Source organism: Aulonocara sp. 'chitande type north' Nkhata Bay, linkage group LG5 (genome assembly GCF_057382095.1).
Source record: "Aulonocara sp. 'chitande type north' Nkhata Bay isolate Kocher_YH1m ecotype deep benthic linkage group LG5, A_spYH_male_GT1.1, whole genome shotgun sequence".
Classification (NCBI taxonomy): domain Eukaryota; kingdom Metazoa; phylum Chordata; class Actinopteri; order Cichliformes; family Cichlidae; genus Aulonocara; species Aulonocara sp. 'chitande type north' Nkhata Bay.
The window spans coordinates 15,462,923-15,484,224 of NC_141348.1; the positions used below are offsets into that span (position 1 = coordinate 15,462,923).

General features: G+C 42.8%; 1 protein-coding gene across 6 annotated transcripts; it reads right to left on the minus strand.

Moving 5' to 3' along the window:
- Window positions 1-341: 341 nt before the first annotated feature.
- pfkfb4a (6-phosphofructo-2-kinase/fructose-2,6-biphosphatase 4a) lies at window positions 342-20,084 on the minus strand. Of its 6 annotated transcripts, none has more exons than XM_086291593.1 (14): window positions 19,927-20,084; window positions 12,515-12,631; window positions 12,285-12,381; window positions 12,126-12,192; window positions 11,950-12,024; window positions 11,817-11,873; window positions 11,615-11,736; window positions 11,298-11,505; window positions 11,036-11,182; window positions 10,842-10,946; window positions 10,168-10,297; window positions 4,681-4,743; window positions 4,520-4,584; window positions 342-1,357 (listed from the first exon to the last, which is right to left on the minus strand). In XM_086291593.1, exons 1-14 carry the CDS (start codon window positions 19,979-19,981, stop codon window positions 1,298-1,300), a joined length of 1,368 nt encoding a protein of 455 aa, XP_086147719.1. In that variant the 5' UTR covers window positions 19,982-20,084; the 3' UTR covers window positions 342-1,297. The 6 variants fall into 6 exon arrangements, 4 of the variants coding, with proteins under 4 accessions (XP_086147719.1, XP_086147716.1, XP_086147720.1 ...); XM_086291590.1 differs by lacking the exon at window positions 19,927-20,084 and adding an exon at window positions 13,593-13,881; XR_015129057.1 differs by lacking the exon at window positions 19,927-20,084 and adding an exon at window positions 13,593-13,942 and having other exon boundaries at window positions 1,337-1,357; window positions 4,681-5,777.
- Window positions 20,085-21,302: the final 1,218 nt, after the last annotated feature.

The window sequence follows — 21,302 nt, forward strand, 5'->3', positions numbered from 1 at the left end:
TAAACACCTCCGTACATATTGACGATTTGACGTTTTTGATTTGGCTCCCTCACTCCTGGAGACCTGTTGCCACTGATTTTCAGTCCAGTTGAAAATCAGTTTCCTTAAAATTTTTAAGCACACACTGCACAGCATGTTGGCCACACAGAAAGGCCCCGTCCAGATGATGGAGTCAACCTTAGGACCTTCTTGCTGTGAGGCAACAGTGCTAACCACCGCGCCGCCCACAAATAATCCCATTATCAAGAAATAACCACAACACGAACAGTACTGCACAAAACCCTCATAAAGAAACCCATCACAAGGTATGCAGTCACAAAAATCTCAAGTGAGAAGACAGATTGGAGTGGTTGGCTTAAAAAAATAACATCTTTATTATTGTGTAGTTGGGATGTACATTTTTTTTAAAATCTTAACCCACAACACCAACTTCAAGCTAATATTGTGTTCTTTGTTTCTGTTTTGCATGTTTAATGCTCTGATGTGTTCTCCACAGAAATGAGTGAAAGCATGTGAGTGTATTTCACTGAAGGCCCGTCGTGTGTGGAATCATCATTTACATAAAACATCAGTTTCAGCTGACACTGTACAAGCAGATACAGTACACCACATAGCTAAGGAAAGCTATTACACCAGCCAGCCCTACAAAATGAAATGGCTACTTGTTTACCATTAAAAATGAACGACCCAGTCCTTTAATCTATTACTGAATCAGCACTTTAAAAATAGTAAGCTGTTGTCCGAGTAGGTTTGCAGCCTACAAAGTGCACATTATCACTGAATACAGCTTCACATCCGATAATGACTGCACGTTACAGTTGCATATCAAAAACATGGAGCGGAAAAAAAAAATATCACAGGGTTAATACTTCAAGACACAAAACAGTAACTTTCAGTGTTAGTGCTACTGCTGCGCAAAATCAACACAATGAAACCACACGGAGTACAGTAACAGGCAGACAGGAATCTGCTGTGTGAGTCAAGCGTTTAACTCCCTGCTGTGCAAGACAATACTTTGATTCATAAATAATTTGGAACAGCGATGCCGAGGGCCCGCTGAACACTGAGGCCCGGACACTCGCAAGTTCCTCAAAAAAATATGCTTAAACAAGGGGTAACAGAGAAATGTGTGCGTGTGTATGGCGCTGGTGGAGGAGGAAGAAGGAGACACATTAACCTGCTGGTCACCAGTGTGAGGAGGTTGTGCACATTTGGAAAGGTGGAAAAAAAAGGAAGAAAAAGGAGGAAGGGGAAAGGTCCAGCTTTCAGCATCACCGGGTTCCAGCCAGCAGAGGTATCAGAGATGAGGAGGGACGGTCTGCAAGGCGTCTTCAGCCGTACGTTGGACGTTCACGTTCTGGAAGAAGGAATGCAGCAGCGTCAGTGTCCTGAGTGAATATACATCAACACAAGCCCACTTTTATCACAAGTCACCAAAACAAGGACTCTTCTTTTACTGGGGTGAAAAAAAACAAGAAAGCCTTTTTTTCTCTCTGTCAGTGGATGTTAATGCTTTTGTCTGCTGCTGCTGCAACTTCTTCCATCAGTTTTCCATCTACGACTTTTTGCATTTCTTTTGCCCAAGGCACCATCTGGAGAGCCCCATCACCATGACAGTCACTGGCGTGAGCAGACTGCCAAGTAATTGGTGTCTGGAAGTTGGTAACTACATGTTTCTCTAAACCTCACAGCAGCACCTGAGACTAACCTAAAATGCTTGTTACTACTTTTTCTTTACTTTAAATGTGATTTTTTAAAATTTCCTCTTATTTTGTTTAATTTTAATCAGAGAGCCTTGTTAAGTCAGTGCAGACAGAAATCTGTGACTGGCACAGTGAGCGTTTTGTTTAGCTGTTTGCTATTCACCCCAGTGGAGTCTTTGCATATGAATGACCAGGAGAAATCTCAGTCTCCTGGTTTGCACTGCACTGAACGTTTCATGTGTACACAGAAGAAGATACGAAGGAAATTCCAGCGTTTGTTTGATCTCCCTCTGATATCAGTAAGAAACACCCAAGTCATTTTAAGTCTTTAACAATTCATTAATATCAAACAGTGAAGCAGATTCATGCCATGCTTTCTAAAATGAAGCACAAAAAGAGTGTGATAAAGATACATGATATGGAAGTGTAGTTTATTTAAAAACAGTCAACAGAAATAGCTTCCTCTTAGTTCTGATCAGTAACGTGAAAAACACTGTGAGAGTCTTCACATTGTTTCACAAGAAAAGTGTAATTTCATATTTCCAGCATTTTCATTAGACAGTGTTAGGACATCTTAACAAATTAAACAGGAGCTTATGTGCAAGAGTTTATGTGCAAATATAGAGAAACTGCACCACTTGGCTACGTCACAAAGCGCTAACCTTAAGAGTTTCCTGACTGCTATCTACAAACATATAAAGTGATGGCACACCGTTAAAAGTTAACGTGGTTAAAAATCAGTTCAACAGACAGAATCAAATAAACAACGTATTCACTGACTGCACTTCAGAAGGTGCTGGAGTGTCACTGTTTCACAGTCAGGAGTACAGCATCAGCTCAAAAACACCTTCATTTGATTGTTTTGCTTTTTTATTCATTCTCCAAAAATAGGAGAATGAGCTTGTCACAAGGTCCGTGACAGGATTAATAAATGAAAAATTACAAACTGGATTCCAGTCGATTACCACCATCATCACATCTTATTATTACAAGAGAAGGAAGAACAGAAGACATGAAGAGTGGAAAGAGACTCAGTCAGGGATTTTTTTTTCCCTGAAGGTACACTGTGCATCTGAAGGGTTCTGTGTGGGTAATGAAGGACTAAAGGAGGGGGGAGGGTTGGGGGTGTTGGGAGGGGAGGGTACTGCCTCACTGGTGAGATGGCACTGTTAGCAAAGCTTCCTCTGACATCCGCGACACGTCTACGTTCTGTTTGATAAAAAAAAAAAACAGACAAAAAGGAGGAGGGATCAAAACACAAGGGAGACATGAAATCCACTGGGCACACACCATGTCAACGACTTGGAATAATGCATCACGTTTAAGGTTTCAAGGATTTATCTGTTTTTCCACTTGTGTGACAGCATCAAGAAGAAATGAAAACCACTGTATGCACATATTTATGGTTTTGCCAATCTAGTTCAAAAGTTAAAAAATAAAATAATGTAAGTGCTCAACCATAAAACACACGCAGAGCATAAAACATTCACTGTTGTAGTATTTGTTATGCAGAATTCATCGCTGTTCAGTATCAACTCCTGTTAGAAAAAATAATAATAATAAAACAGTTAAAATGGTCCACTTGGAGGACTATTTATCTAAAGGAAATGAGGGAGAATGTGAAGAGCAGTTAGTCAGTGTTTCATTAATCTGTAACCAGAGGTGGGCAGTAACGCATAATCTGATTACTTTTTTCAAGTAACGAGTAAAGGGATTACTATTGCAAAAACGGTAATTAGATTACCGTTACTTTCCCGCAAGCACGCTGCGTTACTAAAACCGTGATTTTTTTGCGAGAATGTCTCATGACAATGACGTAAGCGAGTATGACGTTCGTGGCAACAGCTGTGTGCAGATCAACAATGGATCATATATCGAGTGCGGGAGAGAGTATGAGCGTGCAGTGTTTAAAGCGTGGAAGTACTGACCATTTACCATTTACTTTGAGTTTGATTCCATAAAAAGTGACAAAAACATTAGTGTCCGTGGTACGTGGGAAGAAAACTTCTTTTTACAGCGAAAAAAAAACAAAAAAAACAAACAAAAAAACCCCTAAACAAGCACCGAGTACGATGTAATGGGAAATTCACAGAGAAACTCGCGGATTCTTCAACTGACCGCTGCGGCACACCTGCACCAGGGTAAACCTCCGCCTATGCCACTCCTGCTATACAGGTGAAAATAGAGCAACAGGACCGCTAGTCTTTGATTTTATTTGTTTTCTGCTGTGTTTTACTTGCATCTATTTGAAAGAGTGAGTGTAAACACAAAAAATATTTTATTTTATGTGCTGGAATGTGTAGAAAATAGGTTTAAATGTTAAACTAATTTCTTCAAGTCAGAGAATGGTGCAGATAATTTAATTTTTGCTTGATGCATAAAGTTAAAAGATTAAAACTAATAAAACAAGTTTTATAAAGAGACTTTTCCATTTGATTACATTTTGTATGATGGATTATGCAGAAAAAGTAGAATTGGGCTGAAAGATATATCGCTTTATCAGCTATTCAGGTTGTAAATCGTGTTTTTAAAAAGTAACTAAGTAATTAATTACCGTTGAGAATAAGTAATCAGTAAAGTAACGGGATTACTTTTTTGGGGAAGTAATGAGTAATTAGTTACTGATTACTTTTTTCATAACTTGACCAACACTGTCTGTAACCAACACAGGATCTGCCAAACGAGCCAGCTCTGCATCGATTACGAAAGCATGGAAATCAGAAAGGAGCACCACAGTGAGCGACCTTACCTGTGAGAAAGCAGGCTCTGCTGTATGTGTCTGTTTAATGTGTGCGTGTGTGTGTCATGCCACCCACCGCTGGCCTCTCTCTGTGCGTGTTCACTGCATCCACGTTTAGGCTGATGGACTCCACTTTACAGCCTAAGTGTGCAGAAAGAAGGTTTGTTTGATTAGTTTATGTGGCAGCAGATGTATATTCAGTTTGTACATTGCACATTGGCACGACAGCGGACCTACCGTAGGCCACCGGTGTCAGCTTCAGCACCGTGTGTAGTGGGCACTTCAGATATGGAAGCTCCTCTGTATGGAAAGATGAGTTCATTAGAGCACCACCGTATAAGTACACACAGTGCTTTTCACATATTTACATTCTTTTCATAGTGGGAGCAGGTACTTGTGCATGTGCATGCTAAAGGAGTCACATGCGCACTTTTTAAAATGAATTAATAAAAGATATGATTCATCAGGTAGTAAACAAGTATTTTGTGATGAATAAAGAATGGGTCCAAATAGGGATGGGTACCGGTGTCCGGTGCCATGATGGCACCGGTTCTGACATAAACGGTAGTAACCAGACCGAAAAGCAGCGCACATTTCGGTGCTTTTTTTTCCTGAGCTGTGATACACTTTAGATTCTAGCCAATCATTTTACGTTTCCGAGGATAGTAGGCGGGGCCAGGTACGTACGTTCTGTTAGAGCAGAGCTACAGATTAAAAATGTCCAAGGCGAAGCGGTCAAAAGTCTGGCTGTACTTCATAGCAAAATATGCAAACTCAGCAGCCTGCAACAAGTGCTTTAAGCTGATACTGTGATACTGTCAAAGGAGGTAACACCTCAAATCCGATGAAACACCTGGCGACGCATAGCGTTTTTTTAAAAAGCCCAGAAATGCGCCGTATTTGATAGCTTGCTGCGAGACCTCACACCGAGCGCATCTACTGCGGGTGGGTTGCCTGTTATGCAACATCCCCCAAAAACACGAAGAGGAGAGTCCTGGCCCCTAGCCCTGCCAGTGTAGCAGAAATGATGACGGATGATGGTGGCAGCAGCCGTTCTTCTCTGCGTGAGTAGCTAATTTACGTTTCAATTCAATTCAATTCAATTTTATTTATATAGCGCCAAATCACAACAAAAGTCGCCTCAAGGCGCTTCATAGATACAGAGAAAAACCCAACAATCATATGACCCCCTATGAGCAAGCACTTTGGCGACAGTGGGAAGGAAAAACTCCCTTTTAACAGGAAGAAACCTCCGGCAGAACCAGGCTCAGGGAGGGGCGGCCATCTGCTGCGACCGGTTGGGGTGAGAGAAGGAAGACAGGATAAAAGACATGCTGTGGAAGAGAGACAGAGATTAATAACAGGTATGATTCAATGCAGAGAGGTCTATTAATACATAGTGAGTGAGAAAGGTGACTGGAAAGGAAAAACTCAATGCATCATGGGAATCCCCCAGCAGCCTAAGTCTATTGCAGCATAACTAAGGGAGGATTCAGGATCACCTGGTCCAGCCCTAACTATATGCTTTAGCAAAAAGGAAAGTTTTAAGCCTAATCTTGAAAGTAGAGATAGTGTCTGTCTCCCGAATCCAAACTGGAAGCTGGTTCCACAGAAGAGGGGCCTGAAAACTGAAGGCTCTCCCTCCCATTCTACTTTTAAATACTCTAGAAACAACAAGTAGGCCTGCAGAGCGAGAGCGAAGTGCTCTAATAGGGTGATATGGTGCTACAAGGTCATTAAGATAAGATGGGGCCTGATTATTTAAGACCTTGTATGTGAGGAGCAGGATTTTGAATTCAATTCTGGATTTAACAGGAAGCCAATGAAGGGAAGCCAAAACAGGAGAAATATGCTCTCTCTTTCTAGTCCCTGTCAGGACTCTTGCTGCAGCATTTTGGATTAGTTGAAGGCTTTTCAGCGAGTTTTTTGGACATCCTGATAATAATGAGTTACAGTAGTCCAGCCTGGAAGTAATAAATGCATGAACTAGTTTTTCAGCGTCACTCTGAGACAGGATATTTCTAATTTTAGAGATGTTGCGCAAATGGAAGAACGCAGTCTTACATATTTGTTTAATATGTGCGTTGAAGGACATGTCCTGGTCAAAAATGACTCCAAGGTTCCTCACCGCGTTACTGGAGGCCAAGGTAATGCCATCCAGAGTAAGAATCTGGTTAGATACCATATTTCTAAGATTTTCAGGGCCGAGTACAATAACCTCAGTTTTATCTGAATTAAGAAGCAGAAAGTTAGCGGCCATCCAGGTCTTTATGTCTTTAAGACATTCCTGCAGTCTAACTAATTGGTGTGTGCTATCTGGCTTCATGGACAGATAGAGCTGGGTGTCATCTGCATAACAGTGAAAATGTATGCTATGTCTTCTAATGATGCTGCCTAAGGGAAGCATGTATAATGTAAACAGAATTGGTCCTAGCACTGAACCCTGTGGAACTCCATAATTAACCTCAGTGTGTGAAGAGGACTCTCCATTTACATGCACAAATTGGAGTCTATTAGATAGATATGATACAAACCACTGCAGTGCAGTACCTGTAATACCTACAGCATGTTCTAATCGCTCTAATAGGATATTATGGTCGACAGTATCGAATGCTGCACTGAGGTCTAGCAGGACAAGCACAGAGATGAGTCCACTGTCAGAGGCCATAAGAAGATCATTTGTAACCTTCACTAAAGCTGTTTCTGTGCTGTGATGAGCTCTGAAACCTGACTGAAACTCTTCAAATAAACCATTCCTCTGCAGATGATCTGTTAGCTGTTTGACAACTACTCTTTCAAGGATTTTTGATATGAAAGGAAGGTTGGAGATTGGCCTATAATTAGCTAAGACTGCTGGGTCTAGAGATGGCTTTTTGAGTAAAGGTTTAACTACAGCCAGCTTGAAGGCCTGTGGTACATAGCCGATTATTAGAGATAGGTTGATCATATTTAAGATCGAAGAATTAATTAATGGCAGGACTTCTTTGAGCAGTTTTGTAGGAATGGGGTCTAAAAGACACGTTGAGTAGGCTAACCACGTTATTACATTAATGCATGTAAGGTGAACTAGCAAACAATCATCATCATCACGGCCCCCCTCCTGGACCCCCTGCAGTTTGCATATAGAGCCAACAGGTCTGTAGACGACGCCATCAACATGGCCCTACACTTCATCCTGCAGCATCTGGACTCCCCAGGAACCTACGCCAGGATCCTGTTTGTGGACTTCAGCTCTGCCTTCAACACCATCCTTCCAGACCATCTCCGAGGCAAGCTTTCCCAGATGAATGTGCCTGATCCCATCTGCCGGTGGATCACTGACTTCCTGACGGACAGGAAGCAGCACGTGAGGCTGGGGAAGAATGTCTCGGACTCCCGGACCATCAGCACCGGCTCCCCTCAGGGCTGTGTTCTTTCTCCTCTGCTCTTCTCCCTGTACACCAACTGCTGCACCTCCACCCACCAGTCTGTCAAGCTAATCAAGTTCGCAGATGACACCACCGTCATTGGGCTCATCTCTGACGGGGATGAGTCTGCCTACAGGAGGGAGGTTGAACGTCTGGTGTCCTGGTGCAGCCACAACAACCTGGTGCTGAATGCCCAGAAGACAGTGGAGATTATTGTGGACTTCAGGAAGCACACAGCCCCACTCCCCCCCATCATCCTGACTGACACCCCCATCACCTCTGTGGACTCATTCCGCTTCCTGGGTACCACCATCACCCAGGACCTGAAGTGGGAGCCCACCATCACCTCCGTCATCAAGAAAGCCCAGCAGAGGATGTACTTCCTGAGGCAGCTGAAGAAATTCAACCTGCCAACACGGACGATGATGCAATTCTACACTGCAATCATCGAGTCCATCCTCACCTCCTCCATCACCGTGTGGTACGCTGGAGCCACTATCAGGGACAAACAGAGACTGCAGCGTGTTGTGCGCTCTGCTGAGAAGGTGATTGGCTGCAGACTCCCATCTCTGCAGGACCTGTACACCTCCAGGACACTGGGGCGTGCAGCCCGGATCTCAGCTGACCCTTCTCACCCTGGACACAGTCTGTTTGACCTGCTCCCCTCAGGCAGGAGGCTTCGGTCCATTCGCACCAGAACCTCTCGCCACAAGAACAGTTTCTTCCCCTCTGCTGTTGGACACATGAACAATAACCACATGACTGTCCCCGCCACTAACACATGACCCTACGCTGTGTCACTGCATCATTTCATGTCTGGCACTGATCACCACCTGCACTCATGTATATATCTTTCTACGTAGCACTCATAATTCTTATTCTCATGTATATATGTTTGGCACTGATCACCACCTGCACTCATGTATATATCTTTCTACGTAGCACTCATAATTCTTATTCTCATGTATATATCTCATGTATATCTCATGCACATATCTTTTTTTCTACATAGCACTTTAATTCTTATTGTCTGCACTGAAGCACCGCAGCAATTTCCTAATGTTGTAAACCTCAACATCTGGCAATAAACCCATTCTGATTCTGATTCATAGCTACATGCGGCTGTCCTCTTGTTTGATGGCAGATACTCCCTTCACCCTGGCTAAAAAGGCTAAAATGACCAAAGAAAAAGTGGAAAACAGTTAAACATGAGAGGTTTAGGACAAAGTTTGTGTTTTTTCCGTTGTTTAAGCACTGCTTCCAGCCAAGAGTTCTCTCTGCTTTCTTTGGGGCCATCGTGGTTCAAAGAGTTGGCAGTTCGTCCTGTAACCGGAAGGTTGCCGGTTCGAGCCCCGGCTCGGACAGCCTCGGTCGTTGTGTCCTTGGGCAAGACACTTCACCTACCACCTACTGGTGATGGCCAGAGGGGCCGATGGCGCGATATGGCAGCCTCGCTTCTGTCAGTCTGCCCCAGGACAGCTGTGGCTACAACTGTAGCTTGCCTCCACCAGTGTGTGAATGTGAGAATGAATGAATAGTGGAATTGTAAAGCGCTTTGAGGGCCCCGAAAAGTGCTATATAAATGCAATCCATTATTATTATTATTATTATTTTCTAGCAGATGGACTCCAACTCCATGTTCTTGGACCTGCAGTTTAGTTTGTGCCGCCTCACAACAAAGACTGCTGTCACAGGCTGCACTCATGAGAGGTTGCTAATGATATCGTGAACTATCTGGCTAACAGCAAGGTAACTTTCAAAATAACAGCGTCTGCTAGTAAACTCATCATGGATCGTTATTTTGGAGGGGTGAAAAAAACCCATTAATCGCTAAATACAATATGGCAGTTTTTAATACCCCTCAAGTACAGTGTGAGTGTGAGACAGTGACACAGTGAAGAATTCTGAAGTGGAGGAATTATTGAAATAAAGGAAAAACAGAAATGAGGTCAGTCAGCCACGTACGTCTCCAACTGCTCACTTGAAAAATGAGCTTTATGCAAAACACGTCAGCGCACAAACCTCTCATCCAGCATCTTAGTTAAAAAGACTCTAACCCAACCAAGAAGGTCTGTGAGGTGCACAAAAGTTAGTCTGGCATGTGAAGCTGCGGAAGCAGCCGGGGACCGGACATGCACAATAATTCATCTATCACTCTGCCTTCAATAGATGTGAAAATGAAACTGAGCAGATAGCTCCAGGATCTACGTGATCTACAATAAAAATGTTGTGTGTGTTTTACACTAAAATGTGTTTCCTAAAATTATTTTTCTCTTACACCTCTCAGGTTTCTTGACATTTCAGTTTGAAAACTGACCTGCTGTTTTGTCCAGAAAGTATGCCAACAGGCAGCGCAGGACAGCTTGATGACAGATGACCAGCACGTTCTCCTGCCGCTCCAGCTCCATGATGACGGGCTCCAACCGCTGCACCAGGTCCTCATAGGACTGAGTGGCACAAAACAACGGAAAAGGCAATCGTGCGAATCCCCAAAACAATATAAAAAACTGAATGTGTAAAATAAGACTTCCACTTGACATTGACACATCCTGCAGAGTAATTAATTCACAGGTGAACAGGATGACATCTGAGCAAATGGAAAATCCATACAGGCTGTGTAGACTAACATAGGCTTTAACGACATTTCCGAAAGCATGATGTCACCGCCCGACTGGGCAACCAGCTAATGCCCATATCCATCTTCCTGTTACAGATTAATGGAGAGGTAATGGAATGAACTAAAGGTGAGAAAGGACCAGCAGGCACCTCAAACCACCTGATCACATATATCTGGCACACACACACACACACACTGATGCTGAAGCCTTTGTTTACTGTGATCTAGTGTTAAGCCGATACTGTCTGAGAAGCTGAAGCTCATTAGCACAGAGTAGGCTGCCAGAAGCCATTAAGATAAAATTAGATCATGCCCACAAAGGAAAATCCTGTCTGCATTAGCAATGTTCCACATGTTAAAAAATAACCACTGACCTCTCCTTTTGGATAGCGATAGCGATATTTGTCCTGGTCTCTTAGTGCAAACTCCAGAGGGTAGTTTCTTTGGATCTCCTCATACATCAACTCCTCACACACACCCTAAAATGCACATACGGGTTCAACTTCAACACAGAAGCACAAAGAGGTAGTCAACAGTGATGTGCAGAAGCCAAGAGAGCACCACCTACAGCATCAATCTCATTCAGGACCTTCCACTGTTCATAGGGCACATTGAGGGCTTCGGCTGTCTGGATGGTTCTCTTCATCTGACTAGTCCATACCTTGAGGTCGCTAATGTTTTGCTCCTGGATGAAGTGGCTCAGCTTCTTAGCAAACTGGAGAAAGAAAAACAAAACCTTTATTTATTTTCACAATAGCTCATGCAGTCAGGAGGAAGACAGGTAAGGGTTTAGAAGACATTTTTTCTTTGATTGTAAAGTTTCGTTGTACCTCCTTCCCTCTAATCGTCAGACCCGAGTCTCCTCCGATACGACCCTTGACGTTTAGCTCGCTCTCCCCGTGGCGGCACAGGTAGATGGAGCGGGGTGTGATGTGGATGTTCATGAGGTAGTAGACAATCCGGCTCTGGATGTGGTCTAACACTCTATTGACCAAGTGCCGCTGACCAACGTCCATGATTTTAATGTAGGACAGATCTCTGAGGGGAGAACACAGATAAAATACAATAAGAAAATGTATTTTTTAAGCCGGTTACTCCCATAGTTTTGCAATGGGGACACACACACCATCACCAGGTTCCACCTCACCTGTCCAGTACCTCATCCAGTGTCTCGTACGAGTTTTCATAGCACTTAATCCGCTTCATGAAATCTTCCACTGCTTCTTCTGTGTTGCAGTTGGTGTAGTCCGGGCTATCCAGTTTCACTTGCTAAAGTAGAGCAACAGCAGAGGAGTGAGCCCTGCATCTTCTAACGAGTCAAAACAGTGCCAACAAACACAGACACTCACCACTATGTTCTCCTGTATGACATCTGGGTCTTCACACACAGACTCCACAAAGAACACCTGAAGGAAGACAGAAGACAGAATCAGTGTGACCGCCAGCAAAACCCGAACCCTCACTTTGAGCCCGCCAGGTTACCTTAAAGCCATTCTGCTCCGCAAACTCCAGGATGGTCTCCCTTCTTTCTCGGGTAGTGTTTGTTGCATCGAACACCTGTAGTAACACACACATTATATGAGCTTTTTTAGCACTGCACCCCGTATCTGAGCTGAAGAAAATATCTCAGCCTGTGTGATAATTAACACATGACCCACCGCAACCTGGCCTCCGTCTTCTGTGAGGTACTCCCGCACATCGTTCAATGCCGCTGAAGCACACTTTCTGTGAAAATCACAGACAATCGGCCATAAAATGTTACATAATTAGTGATTAAATAACTTGTTAAGGTAGCATGATGCCAAAAGCACCCTTACCTTCTGATCTTTAACCCCTCCTCGTTGTCCGGACGGAAGAACTCAAAGGACTTGTAGATCTTTACAAACTCTCTTCTGTACTGTCCAACATTAAACTCTAAAGAGAAAAAAAATGGAGGCAAAAGCTATTTATTATAATTGCACTCAAAACACTCTCACTGGTGCTTCTGCTCTTGTGCATAATTTTACTAAAATCTGACACACTCTGTTCAACTCTATGGCACATGTACCTCTGGTGGGCACTCCGATCCAGTTGAGATAGCGGGTCAGCTTCTTGGAGATGTAGGTCTTCCCTCTGGCAGGCAGGCCCACGGTAACAATGAGTGTGGGACAGTTGGTCATACATACTGAAATGAAAGAGATCAAGGAAGCTTCAGTCCGCAGCTGATCCCTTACAATACGAAAGTCAAATTTAAAAACACACAGTTACTCAATCAAGACTGTCAACAACCAGGTTTGGGGATAGATTAGGAGACTGGCTCCAAAATGCTATCTTTTATATTACACAATTTATAAAGATATAATTTGAACGTTAGATTGGCATTATCAGAATGTGTGCGCCTGCGTGGTGCTGATATCGTTCATCTTGATAAAGTCTCACCACCCTGACAACGTGGAGTGATAGACAGAAGTATAACAGAGGTCACAGTTGCTGCAAGATGTGTCGGGGGTCTAGTGAAACAGCACTTTTACTGCAACAGACATCTGGAGAAAGCCAGCACACTGAGCCACTGCGTACACAGGTGACTGGGCCAGAGAGCAGCCAACCACTGGCCACATGCTCATTATTTTAAACTCCGCTCATTCCAATAATCCTCTCCGAGTCAGGCCACAGTGAGGAGACCCTGACCGTGCTGCGGCGCGCTGGTAAAACTCAGCAGCACAGCCACACGGCGAATGAGCCGCATGACTGCGGGGATACAATTCATGTTTACAACCGGCGGTCGACACAGAGGGTCATCCCTCGGACCAGTCCTTTCTCCTCGATACGAGCAGCCTTCATGTGCGGCGAGCATCATGTGAGTCCTTACATAAGCGTGCGAACCAGATGGCTGCTGCAGCAGAGAGACGTCTGACCTCTGTGAACTGTACTCCCCGCGGTAACGGCAGCTACTGCCACACAGATATTAATGCATACTGACCCAGCGCTCATTATTCACGGCGGACTGGAAGCCTCTACACACGCGCTCACGCGCACGCGGAAGAGAAAAAAGGGTTCCGGAGAAACTGTGAAGCACAACCATTGATACTCATATGACCACAAACGTTATAAATTCAAGCTAACTGTTGTCGCCACGTCATACGCACCCTTCCTTTGACAAATGTGTTTTTCAGGAAGGCCGTTTTTATACGGCATCCAAATCTTCTTCAGGGGGTTTTGCGTGAGCTCCCGCGGATTTGTCGCTGCTTTGTCCTCCATTCCGTCTTGCGGTGAGGTGGAGGTTGCCGCGGCGGCAGCAGGAACACGGGGCTTCTTCCCGTGATGCTGCTCTGAAGTCGACCGGTGCTTCATCCGCGTTGGTGTGGCGGGATGGAGACGGCACGAGCGTTCTTTTCTCTCTTTCTCTGTGCCACTTGTCACGTGACCCGATCTGCCGATACCAACAACCGGCAGTTGGACGTAATGATCACAGCACAGGCGCAAAACAATTTTGTGATTAAACGTAAGTTTTATATGTTTTGCGCAACCACAAAACACAATCGTTGCATAATTACACCGATTACCCCATAACAAATAATTACGGGGCCAGTATTGCTGATATCAATATTGTTAACCTATAAAAGCAGCGTATTTAACAGGGAGCAGGGTGTCATGATTTATGACATGCATCACGATCAGTTTGCAAATTATGAACACGCTTTAATGACAATTAAATCACTGTGACGTTTACTCTCCACAATGACACACCTTTCAGCTTCTCGTGTATTTTGAAACTCCAAAACGCTTTGAGTCAACTTCTGTTGTTTCACTGTGCTATAGGCGAGAAATAAAATGGATGTGACAGTGAACACAAAAAGGTTCAGGGACTTTTATAGTGCAGTATTTGAGGTCTATTTTTTCATTTCCACAAAATAAATAAATAAATAGATAAATAAATCAGTGCGCTACATACTGAACCTAGAGGATAGAAACTAGTGTAAATCCTACTGCCCTAGTTTCAATCCAGCACCAATAGCAGCATTGACATTTGCATTGTCCCATCTCTAAATAACAGTTTTAAGCTCAAAAATATTTCTGGCTGGTCTTGATTCTAATGGTCCTCTTATAATGGTCCTCAGCAGCATCTCATTGGCTTAAAGTGCTCACAGTGACATTGGGTCACTGTTGTACCAACCAACCTCTCCTAAGCTTTACATAACGAAGGGCTGCTTTGACATTCTGCCATAAATCATTTTGATACAGTTTTGAATTCATTGTTTTTTCAGTAATTGCAAGGCACAGAGGCACAGAGACAGCAAAGGAGTTTCAAAACACGATTTCCACCACTGTGCTTCACAGTTGGTACTGAAGTTTGGCATCTGCCTTGCTCCACAACTTCAGCTTTCTTGTCATCATTTTTGTTGTCCACAGCATGTCCCAAAAGCAGTGCGTAACATCAGCGGAGGGAAAACTTAGACTTTGTTTCCATTGGTTTCTTTCATAGCATGCTTTCTCCAATACTCATTAATTAATACATTTATTAATAAGTGATAATTATACTTTCAGTAACAGGCCTTGTATGATGCTATGGTTAGTTTATTTTATTAAATTTCCTATATCGCCATCTGGATGAGACCAAAGCGCATGCTCGGCTCCTATTTATTGACTTTTCTTCAGATTTTAATACTATCCAGCCACATCTCTTAGCTTATAAACTTCTTAACCCGTTTAAACTGGATTTTAATCTTGTTGGTGGGATTTTAGACTTTTGGACCTGTTGTAGATGAGTCTGCTTCTTGGTGTGATCAGTCATTCTTAAAGATCAGCAGCTTGAAAAGTAAGGACATGGTAATTGACTTCAGGAAGCCATCCCCCCATCCTGCACCAACAGTAGTACATGGTGCAGCAACTGAACTGGTGGATAGTTTTAAGTAATTAGGGGTTGTTCTTGATAAGGTTCTGTCCTTTGAGTCACATTTTGATGCTACAGTGAAAAAGGTCCAATAACGACCGTACTTTTTAAGGAGATTCTGAAATGATGACCCTTTTTTATAAAAGTTTTATTGGATGTATTTTAATGTTTTGTATCATTGCTTGGCATGGTAATTTGTCTTTGACCAATAAGACCAGATTTAGTAACCTTAGTAACCAAGAGACATAGAGTGCCTTTTATACCTGCTGCTATTGTGATGATTAATAACACTAAACCATAAGCATTGTTGCCATCACTACTGGACATTGGACTTTGTTGATGATAACATTTGGGCTGTTCTCTCTGGGCTGTTTTGAGTGTGTGTGTGTGTGTGTGTGTGTGTTGTTTCATGTGTGGACATACTGCAAATCAATTTCCCACTGGGGACAATAAGGTTACCATTGAACACTGTATACTACCTTTTCTCTAAACTATATACTTTGTTGCCTATTTCAGGAGTACATGCGATGCCCCCAGTGTAAACTTTGCAGGACACTCACTCCTCAAGAGTGGATCACCAGCTATCGATCCTACGTGCTGCACAATAATATTCAATACTTAGTATTTACTGTTATATTCACATAGATCATCGCGATGATGTTGTTTATTATGTTGCTCTCTTTTTTTTTTGCTTGTTTTCTCTTTTTTCTTTCTCAACAGGTGATCCAGGTGATTGATATATGTATTTTTTTTTGTCTTTTTGTTTTGTTGGGTTTTTTTTTGCCCTTTATCACCGTTCCTCTTCCCCGCTGTTTTTCTTTCCCTACCTCTCTTTCTTTCTCCCTTTTCTTTCCCTCAGTCATGTCTGTCCCGTGTGTAGCAAGTGAAAATAAAATAAAATAAACAATAAAAGCAAAGGTGAATCAAATAGACCAATACGGCAAGGCCGGGATGGTCCATTTGGTAAAGTAAATCTACTGGGCATCTTTCTTTGCCTTTAGACAATAATTCTGATGCAAAAGAACCAAACGGGACAGACGGAAGAAAAAAAAATGAGTGGATCACCAGTCTTGAATTTTCTCTAGTTGTATAGTTTGCCTTATTGTGGACTAATCAATGCCCAGGTCTTTAGAAAAGCTTAATAACAATTTGACAAAGATCCTGTAAAAGCTATCACAACAGAAGCATGCTTTACACAACTAGTATTTCTTGAGAAGAGCAGACCTTGTCAGCACAAATTTTGTTTGCTTGTATTTAAATGGAGAGCAGCCTAACTCACATTTCCAGGTTTACATCCTTAACTGGAATGCTTGAAGGTAGCTTTTGGAAAAGTCATACCCCAGAGGTCCGGGTTACATGGTGAGTGCGTTCATAAAGGTCAAGTGATCACGTGTTGTTTATTTACTCTAGTTGGGTTTATAAATGAGATTTAGATGAAGGTCAGAACCCATTTTATAAGCAATTAATGCTGAAAAGACTAATTACAAATGCTTACTTTTAGCTGAAAGGTCATAAACCAATGTATAATGCTTAAAACAAACATAAGAAAAAACGTATGTATGATGATTAGGAGACTCAACAATATGTGTTATCACATAAAACCATATCATGTTTGTATTTCAAATGCACTCAGCGGAGTACTGATAAACAACACATTTCCTAGACATCAGGTATGTAAAAGTCATGCTGTCTTCCTTTCTTTCTTCTTCTTCTTCTTTTAAGGTTTTGAACTTCTACATAAACTCACTAATGAAAACCTAAAAGTTCTACTTTAAATGGACCTCAATAGCCCTTTGTAGCCAAATAGGTGCTTTCACTTTTATCCATTCCTCTCATCACTGTCCAACCTGGCAACCACATTTTCAGCATAGTTCTTTCCACCTTTAACCTTTGACCTGATTCACAGAAGTCTAGTCAGCAGGAAAAACACTTTGTGTGTGTCTTTAGGAAAGACGTTTTCGTTTTAATTGAGTACAGGGGTTTGGTGTTTCCCGATTCAAATGTATGTGTCTGTAAAATGTAATAAAATAACAGTAAATAGTCCTGAAGCAGCAACTAGCCTGGTCATGGCCAAGAGATAGCCATGACTAGTTGCTGCTCCTGACTCCTCCTGACTCTTGAAAGTGTGGAGCAACAAGATGACACTGTGTATTATGTGGGATTATACACCACAGCACTGCTTTGAGTTTCGACTCATTAGTCATAGTCAGAGTCCACTTATTCTACTTTCATACTCACAAACAGAACTGTCCAAAAAGACCAGAAAAAAGTGTGTAGATAGTTACAGGCAACATTAATAATGTCTATTTCTGTTTCAGGGTTCTGCTGTTATGTTCACTGTCCCAATCTGAGGCTTACTTAGAAACTTGACTCAACCATAGTTTTTGCACTACATCAAACGTAAAGTGAAAAATATCTGCTTTTCTTTCACATTTTATATGGCAAACAACTTTTTTCCCCACATGCTCACACACTTCACTCCACTCCCTGACAATGTCCATGAGATGGCAGTATTGCACTCCATCTGTCCTCATCTGTAAGTCTGCACTCTATGAGTATATTAAACTTTGCTACTGGAATCAAACTCACTAGCCTGAAAACACATCTCACTGGTGACTCATTTTTGCAAGTCCAATTTTGTCATATATGCACAATAATATGTTAGGTCATGTGCTCTTCATCTCAGGTGAACAGAGTAAAGCAGTTGGGGGAGTGCAAAACCCCTGCAGTGGACACAGAACTTAGCACACCACACAGGCACTAAACATAAAAACTAAACACAGAAAGCTTCACAAAGGCAGAACGTATGCAGACCTGATCAGACCTGTATAAAAAGTTTACATCACTGCACTGGTGTACCTAATATGTTTTTCAAAGCTCTTTACACTCTTATGTGTTATAATCAGAGGTGGGTAGTCACTAATTACATTTACTCTTTTAAATATACCTGAGTACTTTGGGAAAAAATTCTTTTAGGAGTAGCTTTACTGCACTGTGCTTTTTAATTTTACTTGAGTAATATTATTATGAAGCTTTGCTACTCTTACTTGAGAAACATTTCTCGCTACTCTACTCAGTGTAACTTCACTGCATGAATAATAAACACATTTTAATCAAAAATGCATGAGACACTGACACAAACCTACAGTTTATGTCAAGTCGTTGTTGTTTTTTGATTTTCAGTCTTTCAAATACCAACATTTGCACTAAACTTTATATTTGTGTCTGTTTGATTATCTCATTTTTAAACATTAAATCAGATGTTATGATCAGTTACACAGTACTAAAGTAGCATTTCTTTTAAACTAAATTCTTTTTTACTGTTACTCGAGTAATTTCTTGAACGGCTACTTTTACTTTTACTTGAGTAAAACTATGTTGAGGTAGTGCTGCTACTATTACTTGAGTACAATTTTTTTTGGCTACCCTACCCACCTCTCGTTATAGTTATACTATTTTGGAGCACAGAGTCGATCGTGATGGGGTAGCAACAGGGCCCTTGACCTAAATATGCTCTGATGGAGGTTTTCTAATTAAATAGGCCCTACACGCTCAAATTCCCTGTCTGCTAGTAGACTATAATATATGTCAGGTTCATCAGGTCCACGAAGAAATGGCACAGTAACTCGTGGTTTATTTTTATATTTTCAGCTGTCAAATAAACATGCTGCAGTGCAAAAAGTTTTGACAGAAACCGCAAAACTGCGTAAAAGTCAGCTAGAGAACATCAGATGAAGGATATTTGCATAAAGTTGTACACGGCCTATGAGAAATCAGCCACTGACAATCCTCCACTGACACTCCTGCTTGGCAGGAGGTTCTCGCACATTTTTCAGTGTCGTCTTAAAAAGCTCCACTGGAGAACATGAACAGGAAACGGAGCTGAGCCGGGCTCCTCCTCCTCCTCCCAGCAGCTGTCAGGCTCTGATTGCAGCTAACCGCCTGTAGCCTGTAACATACTGGACAAGTCATTTCCTAACATAGTAGTGGACATTAACATTACACTTGGTAGTAAAGTCGGCATTGGCCGTACAGGGAGTGTGAGGGAGCCCGAAGCTTATTACGATCGAGGATGAAGCAGACACGAGCGACAGGCTGCGGTTACATCGCAGCGGCATCTGATCAGTCACAACAAACAGCCATAAAACGCAAACCATCAGCCTCTCCAGCAGCACCACAGGAATCAGTGTAGGACCATGACAGCAATCACAGCCCGATGATGGCACACACCAATAACCTGGAAGATGTGTCGCACGCACGCGCCCAAATCTTAACATTGTCGTTTTGTTATTTTTTTAAAATCTATTTTATTCTAGCAGCAGCTCTAAAACACCCGCCCGGCAGTAGCTGCGAAGCTGCTGCTGTTCCAAATAAGTCTGCCAACTATTTAAGAGAAAAACCCAGAGACTGTCGCCAGCTGCCGTTATGTAGGGTAAAGGTGAAAGCGCCAGCACACCAACAGGCATCGACTCTTGTTTACGTCTTTAAGGGCTGCCCCTCGCCGTCCTACGCTGTCTGTCTGTTAAAGGAGAACAATTCAAAGTGCTGAACGAACGGATCCGAGGAGCGTGGAAATCGACGCCTCTTACCCGCTCTGTCCTGGTTCTGCGAGAGCTTGGACCTGCTGGAGCAGCCTCTCATCATGAGCGTCCGTCTGATGGAGCGCAGTGCCTGGCGGTGTGTACGTGCGTCCAACAGCAGCCAGCGCCACTGATGCTCACTGTACACACCCCCGATGTGCGCGCGCGCGCGTACGTATGCGGGAACCTGGAGTCAGGAGGACGGCTTTCGACAAAAATGGGTATAATGAAAGAGCGGCCTACCTGCCTTATGACCCTCCTACACCCCACCCACGTTTAGACTGTCCGGAACGTCTTTACCAGCCCAACCCTTACAGGCAGAGCAAAAGAAGAAGGACTGGATTGGCAGCCAACTTTGACAGGGATGTGATATTTCATTCAAAAACAAACAACACAAAACAAAACAAAAATACCTGCACAGCATAAACTCAAACCTATATATATCATGAACCGGTTTGGGAAATATCCATAAACGCGCAGTACGTTGGTTTTGTTTGCAGGTCTTCAGTGGGATCATGGTTTAAAGCCAGTCTCGCGACCAGGCGATGACCTTTTTTTTTATTAAGTTCCACAGTCATATACAGTGGGGCAAAAAAGTATTTAGTCAGCCACCGATTGTGCAAGTTCCTCCACCTAAAATGATGACAGAGGTCAGTAATTTGCACCAGAGGTACACTTCAACTGTGAGAGACAGAATGTGAAAAAAAAATCCAAGAATCCACATGGTAGGATTTGTAAAGAATTTATTCGTAAATCAGGGTGGAAAATAAGTATTTGGTCAATAACAAAAATACAACTCAATACTTTGTAACATAACCTTTGTTGGCAATAACAGAGGTCAAACGTTTACTATAGGTCTTTACCAGGTTTGCACACACAGTAGCTGGTATTTTGGCCCATTCCTCCATGCAGATCTTCTCGAGAGCAGTGATGTTTTGGGGCTGTCGCCGAGCAACACGGACTTTCAACTCCCGCCACAGATTTTCTATGGGGTTGAGGTCTGGAGACTGGCTAGGCCACTCCAGGACTTTCAAATGCTTCTTACGGAGCCACTCCTTTGTTGCCCGGGCGGTGTGTTTTGGATCATTGTCATGTTGGAAGACCCAGCCTCGTTTCATCTTCAAAGTTCTCACTGATGGAAGGAGGTTTTGGCTCAAAATCTCACGATACATGGCCCCATTCATTCTGTCCTTAACACGGATCAGTCGTCCTGTCCCCTTGGCAGAAAAACAGCCCCATAGCATGATGTTTCCACCCCCATGCTTCACAGTAGGTATGGTGTTTTTGGGATGCAACTCAGTATTCTTCTTCCTCCAAACACGATGAGTTGAGTTTATACCAAAAAGTTCTACTTTGGTTTCATCTGACCACATGACATTCTCCCA

Coding starts and splice junctions, on each gene's coding strand:
- pfkfb4a (XM_086291590.1), bottom strand. CDS start 13,797: ATGAAGCACCGGTCGACTTCAGAGCAGCATCACGGGAAGAAGCCCCGT. Junction 11,183..11,297: donor TGACGATTAGAGGGAAGGAG/GTACAACGAAAC, acceptor TTCTTTCTCCAG/TTTGCTAAGAAGCTGAGCCA. Junction 4,585..4,680: donor GCTGACACCGGTGGCCTACG/GTAGGTCCGCTG, acceptor CTGCACACTTAG/GCTGTAAAGTGGAGTCCATC.